Source organism: Lichtheimia ornata (assembly GCF_029851405.1).
Source record: "Lichtheimia ornata isolate CBS 291.66 chromosome Unknown scaffold00212, whole genome shotgun sequence".
NCBI lineage: Eukaryota > Fungi > Mucoromycota > Mucoromycetes > Mucorales > Lichtheimiaceae > Lichtheimia > Lichtheimia ornata.
The window spans coordinates 1-6,510 of record NW_026695531.1 but is presented as its reverse complement, the minus strand read 5'-3'; the positions used below and the strand labels follow the sequence as shown (position 1 = coordinate 6,510).

The window sequence follows — 6,510 nt, the reverse complement described above, 5'->3', positions numbered from 1 at the left end:
AGAAGAGATGCTAGCTAAATATAAGTGGATGATAAACAATGCGTGTTTCTAGCTACTAGTTTTCTGCCATTGTTGTTATCGTCTTCATCATCCATAATCATCTCGCCAGCATTCTCGCGATAGTCGTCGTCATCGTCTCTACATATAATAAAAGACAACATTTAGCGAATCTGGCATGGTTGCCATGAATACCATCCACATTGTATTTGTTTTAATGAGATCAGAAAATATGAGATGCTGCAAAGAGCGTCTGAGTTTTGTCGATGCACTCTTATTATGCAGCGTACCACAGCGGCCTGTCAATGAAGAATAATACAGCACAACACGTTGGATCTAATCATGACAGGTTGGGTTGTTGAGATGAGTAGTGAAATAGTGCAGGTGGTGTTCATCTTCAATAGCAACAGTTAAAGATGGCCAAAAAGCACATGACCTCGGGATTCAACGTTTTTTAAACGCCGTTTGAAAGCAATATAAAAACGAGCAGCAGACGCCGTAGCATTCTTTTTTCCTTCTTTTTCTTTAGTGCCAGGCAACCTGGATTGGATTGGCACCCACCGCTTTTTACTCTGAGTAGTAACTACTGCTGGGGCAGAGTGTATCTTGCTGGAAAACCCACCTGGTTGTATAGTGCCCCCCGCTTGCAATCACCTCGTTTGACACACGTGAAGGTGCCCTCGTGTGGAGAGGGGAGATGGATGTGCTTCAAGACAAGTTTATTATGGCGACGAAATGAGCACGTGCTGATATCAGCTATTGCCCTCGCCCGATCCAGAGTGCTAGTGTGCTAAAAAACCTGCTGTGCAACAGGAAAAAGGTGGTGGATAAAGATGTATGATGTGGGGGTTACTATGTTAAGGTATGTGGGGATCAACAAGTTTCAATCGTGGATGGGGTGTTTACAAAGGTTCTGTGGGGCTAGGCTATCCTAAATGGAGGATGTGGAGGAAAAGAGCTACATAGGAGGAGTGGAAGAAAGGAAAAGAGAGAAAACAAAAAGCAAAGAAGAGAAGGAAAATGGGTTCTACGAGGTAGCAGGTGTTTGGGATCCATGATGATCTCCTGTTGATGTATCCTTTTCGAGCCATTGGATGAGGGATTGGCCGTGTGATTGTTGTGTGTTGTCGTGTTGTTGGATGGTATTGTGTTGTATGTTGTCCATTTGTTGTAATAGCGTACAAAGTAGTGGCCATTGTTTTATCCAGTATTGGCATCTCTCCGATGATTTGGGCTTTGATGTCGGGAGTTGATTGAGTAGCCATGATATGGGATCTTTGATGTTGGATGGCACTGCCAATTGTTGGTGCACTTGTAGGCATTGGGTAAGGTGTGCTCTGGTTGTTCTGTTGTTGGTGTTGCAGTATGGGCATCCAGTGGGTTTACCTCCTGGTAACCAGCCAAGTCTCCATCTCACGCATCGGCTACGTTCCATTTTTGACATGGGTATCCACATAATAGGATCAACTCCCAAGTTTGGACGACATGCTGTAAGCAATATGGATCTTCGTCGTGATCGGTACACTGAGAGTCTTTGTGTTAGGAATTGGCGAAGAGTTTGCTTGAGTTGCTTGCGATCGGTATTCGCTGCTGGTTTTGGCAAAAGGTCTTTCCATATGGTGTTGGTACTAAGGAGACTACGCCATGAGCCCGTTCGTGTTTTACGATTCCTTATGATAGGTTGTAGGTTGTGCAGGAGGCTGTCATCAGGTAGGTTGTGAGCTCTGATTAGGAATTTAGCTTGTAGTATTGTAATACGATCCTCCATGCGTGGTAGATTTGCCAAGTGGCACATGACTTGTGTACTTGCAGATGCACTACCGCCATAGATCATGCGGAGGCAATTGGATTGGGCTTGTTCAAGTACTGTAGATAGCTTCCTTGGTATTGTGTGTATGGCAAGACCATATTCCATCTTTGGTCTGATGAATTGGCGGTATAGTCGACATGCTAAGAGCCGGCTAAATCCACTAGGGCGTAAACCAATTGCATGTAGAATACGCATGGAGCTCAAGGCTGCTTGTGTGCGTGTATGTATCAGTAGAGATGTGTCAATGGTGCCATTTTTCTTAAAGGGGACACCAAGGTATGAGAAGGTTTCATCACGTGGAATAGGTGTGCCATATAGTTGAAGCTCAGCTTGATCCGGTGGTGGCTCTGTTTCTGATAGTACAACACACTTTGATGGGTTCCATCGATAGCCGAGAGTGGTGCTGTGTTGTTCACAGGTGGCTAATAGTTTCGGAATCGATTCCCATGTACCAAGGATGACAACATCATCGGCATATAGTAAGCTGTTGATTTTTTGGCCGTCAATCGAGACATGGGCAGGAGGGTCAGCTGATGGATTTCCATTGTCTGCTACTCGTAATAGTGTGGGGAGGGAATTGATGTAGTGTGAATATAAAAGAGGGGAAAGCACAGATCCTTGTAGCACACCAGTACTTGGTTGGAAACGATGCGATGTGTGGTTGCTGATCAACACTTCTATAAAGACATCATCAAACATGTTTTTGAGTAGTGCTAAGAATGTTGGTGGAATAAAAGATGAAAGAGCTTGCCAGATTATTCTTCTGTCTACCGTATCGTAGGCGGATTTTATGTCAAGAAAGACAAGTACAGGTGGTGAGCCATTTTGCTTGCGGTGTAGGAGATTGATTTCATGGAGGCATCGGGCTTGGTCAAGTGCACTTCGTTGTGTGCGGAATCCTCCTTGGACGATGTCTAGTGGTGGGCCCATAGTAGTGAGATCTGGGAGTAGGCATCTTTCCAATAATTTCCTGAATACTGATGTTAGGCTTATTGGGCGGAAGTTTGCTGGGTCATCGGGAGATCCTTTCTTGTGTATTGGTACGACTTGAGCGATTCGCCAATAGCTAGGGACTTGTGCATTTCGCCAGCATAAAGTAAAGAGCGCCAATAGGATTGGTGTGAGTGAGTGTGTGATGGGCTTGAGCATTTCACTCTTAATATGATCCACTCCTGGGGCTTTGTTGGTGGGCAGTATTTTGATAGCTCGTTCGATCTGGTCTTGGGTGAAAGGGCTATCATCAAAGCTATTGGGGCTATCATTGTGGTTAATGGAAACATGGGTTAGTGGTAGCACGTGTTCTAAATCTGGGGTATGTGTATGCATATGCATGCCACTATAGACCGATTGTAGATGGTTGGCCATTCGCTTTGCTGCTGCTTCTGGGCCTGCAGGATCAGCAAAAGTAGGAGAAAGTGTGCGATTACGTTTAATTTTGCTGATAATGGCTAAGGCTTTGGTGAATTCACCATTGGCCACGTTGTTGCAGAATTGTTGCCAAGTATGTCTTCGTCGTGTGTTGACTGTGAGTCGCACTTTTGCTCTTGCTTCTTGATGTTTGATCCACCAAGTGACCTTGTTCATGCCTTTGGCCTTGCGCCATTTGCGGTAGCAGTGTTCACGGTGTGCCATTGCTTTATGAATTTCCTCTGTCCAAAACCATTTTGTTCGAGACTTGGGGGTGCTAGATGGCTTGGCACCAATAGTTGTATCGAGAGCATCGTATATTGCTTGGTTGAGGGATGTTGCTAGGCTTTCTATTGATGGGTTAGTTTGGCTATCGGAGATGGCATTAGTAAGTATATGCGTTAGCTCTCGCGTGTTGTTTTCAAATTGGTCAATGTATTGTTGTCGAGGTTGTGATTCAGATAAGCGGTGTAGGTGCCCTTGTCGACGTGGGGTTGGGGTTGTGAGTGGTGGTGGATTAGATGGCATGTCGAATTGGAGGTGCGTGATTTTGTGATTCGAGTCAAGTGATAATTGATCTTGTATTACCATTGCTGGGTTAAGGAGTCGGTGAGTGCTAAGGAAAAGGTCGATGATGCTAGTGCCATTGTGACAAATGAACGTAGGTTGGCCTTTTGCTAGGTCAGCGTTCCAGATGTAGAGGCCATGTGAGTCAAGCCATGATCGGAAGCGATAGCCTCTCACTGTTGTAGCATTATCGCCTACTATAGGCCCTAGCCGTGCATTGAAATCTCCGCATATGATTGTGTTTGTGGTGTTAGTATAGGTGAGGGGAAGTGAGTTGAGGATGTCTATAGCTTGGTCATCAGGGAGGGAGGGAGGTAGGTATACGCAGTGTATGAGATAGTCACCAAGGGTACAGGAGATAGTGTAGGATTGGTATTGGGTATTTGGGATGGTGATTCTGGTAACGGGATATGGGTTGGTAGGGTTGACAAGTAGGGCAAGTCCCATTTGACCCCTGATTTTGCTGCCGTTAATGGGGATTGCATGTGTGTGATATTGGGTCCAGTGTGTAGGGTATTGGTGTGGAGGTAGTAGCCATGTTTCTGTTATGAAGGTAAGGTTAGTGGTTTCTATATGGGTTAGTATGTAATCAATTGTGATTCTTGGAAGGCCAGTGGCATTCCAAAGAGCGATATTGACAGTTGGTGTGCCTTCATAAACGAGGCGACCCCTCATGTATATCGGAGTCGTTGTTTTCTGTGGGTTCATTTTCAGTCATTGCCGTATCGGTGTCATTGGGATTGGGGGTAGCTGGTGTTGTTGGTTGTTGGGTATCGTGTTGGTTGGTGTGGGCGGGTTGTTGGAAGTTTGCTGCAGCTTGGGATTGTTGGGAGGCTGTAGGTGGTGGGGTGTCTTTTTTGCCAAGGATCTCGTTGAGTTTGTCTTCAGTGATGAGCTCTTGGCGATAAAAGCTTCGGGCAACTGCATAGCGTACTGGTATGCGGATGATGGTGAGTGCTTTTCGGAGGCGTTGCTTATAGAGATTGGTGGCAATGGTTTGGCGTTGGGCGTTATCAAGGTCCTTGTATTTAGGATCTCGAAGGCGTGTTGGGTCATCAGGGCTGAATTTGTCCATTGGGTAGATGCCTTGTTCAGCCATAAGCTGTTTAAGCTCTGCTACATAATCATTGTGTGTTAGGACTGCTAATACCTGATAATCAGGATAGTGGATGTCGAGGACACGGCCATTATCAATGCCGAGTTTTCTAAAACGGGCTCTCACGGCGTTGGTGCGTATGCGAGATTGGGAGTAGAAGTAAGTGTATTGAAATCCATGGGTTGATGATAGGGGTTGAAAGGCCCTAGCTGCAGCTTGTTTACGGCGTTGGATTGTTGCTTCGGTAGGTTGATGTCGACGTCGTAGCTGGTTGACTCGGTCTGGTTGGTGCCATGGGTTGGTGGATTTAGTGGTATGTTGGCTATTGGTAGGTTGGCTAGGTTGGCTGTATGTGGGAGCATGGATCGATGCTGATGTTCCTGGTGATTGTGAGTGTTCGAGTTGTGCACGGAGGCGGTTGTTATCTCGTTCTAATTCTGTCACACGGGAGTTAGCCTTATTTAGGTCAATGGTTACCTGTGTCAAGCGATCGGTGATGGTTTTGAGTTCACGGAGTAAGTTGTCCTGTTGTTGCACTTGGGAGCGGAGTGAATTTAATTCTGTCATAATGCTGCTGACAGTGGCTGGTAGATCTTCCTGTTGGTTGGGCAACAATGGTGGCCGTGAATTCAAATGCTGAGCCTCTGCTTGTTCTGCTGCTTCCATTTCATCAGCCCAATTGCCGGAAGGTGAGTCGAAAAGGTATTCTTCAGTGTCGATAGTGGTGTTCTCTTCAGGAGCTGGTTGAGTTGCAGGGGCAGATGCGGGGTTGTTCTCCAAGGATGGCGCTGTGTCGGTTTGGTTGGAGTGGTTTTTGATTGCTTCAAGTACTTTGTCATGATTTGGTTGCTTTTGGCATTTACGACATGCGAAACGAGGATGGCGGTATGTATCACGGGAATATCCGTTGTGTGAGAGAGTAGCTTTGTTGTTGCATTCGGGGCATAAGAGCTCGGTGCGGAGTCTGTCGAAGTTGGTTATGAGATGATGTTTCTCATTGTCGTTGAGACGAGTGAGCTTTCTGGTAACTGGGCCCATGATCTCGCGATAAACGCGGTGGCTAGGTCGAGTGATTTGGTGTTTGGTTGTTTGTGTTGTTAAGCGAGTGATTATATGAGGTTGTAATCCACACTATGCAGGTGTGGAGTATCGGGAAGAGATGAGATGGATGTGCGGCGACCTTCACGTTGGTCATCTCCGTAAGTACTTGGGTCTTTTGGCTCAAGGAAACTAACAGCCGCACGCTAGCTAGCTTGTCTTTCTTCATTATCAATAAAAGAGCTTGTTTTATAATAACTTTGTCTACTTTGTCTTTGTTCATCAAATAAAAAGAGTGTTCTTTAATAACTTGTATAATAACTTCTTATGTGTATAAGTCGCGGGTTGGTAAAAGTGTCTATGAAGCTCGTCGTGTTGGACGATTGGGAGCTTGATCGAGAGCTAATGGACAGTGGTTGATCAGTGGAACGCCTTTGAAATGGGCTGCCGTGTTGGTGCTCCTCGAAGGTGGATCCTGAAAAGAGGTGTAAGCCAAAGGAGATAATAGCTTTTCAAGATCTAGACGTTCAACTTAGCAATAAAAGAGTGTAATGTTGAGACATACTAGCTGTGTTGCCATGGCAATAGAGTCGCG

The 6,510-nt window shown here is 45.7% G+C and overlaps 2 protein-coding genes across 2 annotated transcripts; both read right to left on the bottom strand.

Moving 5' to 3' along the window:
* Positions 1–1,024: 1,024 nt before the first annotated feature.
* O0I10_013041 (uncharacterized protein) lies at positions 1,025–3,805 on the bottom strand (the record flags this gene model as incomplete). The annotated part of the gene is made up of 1 exon (XM_058492902.1): positions 1,025–3,805. The coding sequence occupies one exon, from the start codon at positions 3,803–3,805 to the stop codon at positions 1,025–1,027; it is 2,781 nt and encodes a 926-aa protein (XP_058336333.1).
* Positions 3,806–4,433: 628 nt separating this feature from the next.
* On the bottom strand, positions 4,434–5,915 carry O0I10_013040 (uncharacterized protein; the record flags this gene model as incomplete). The annotated part of the gene is made up of 1 exon (XM_058492901.1): positions 4,434–5,915. One exon carries the CDS (start codon positions 5,913–5,915, stop codon positions 4,434–4,436), a length of 1,482 nt encoding a protein of 493 aa, XP_058336332.1.
* Between the last annotated feature and the right edge of the window lie 595 nt (positions 5,916–6,510).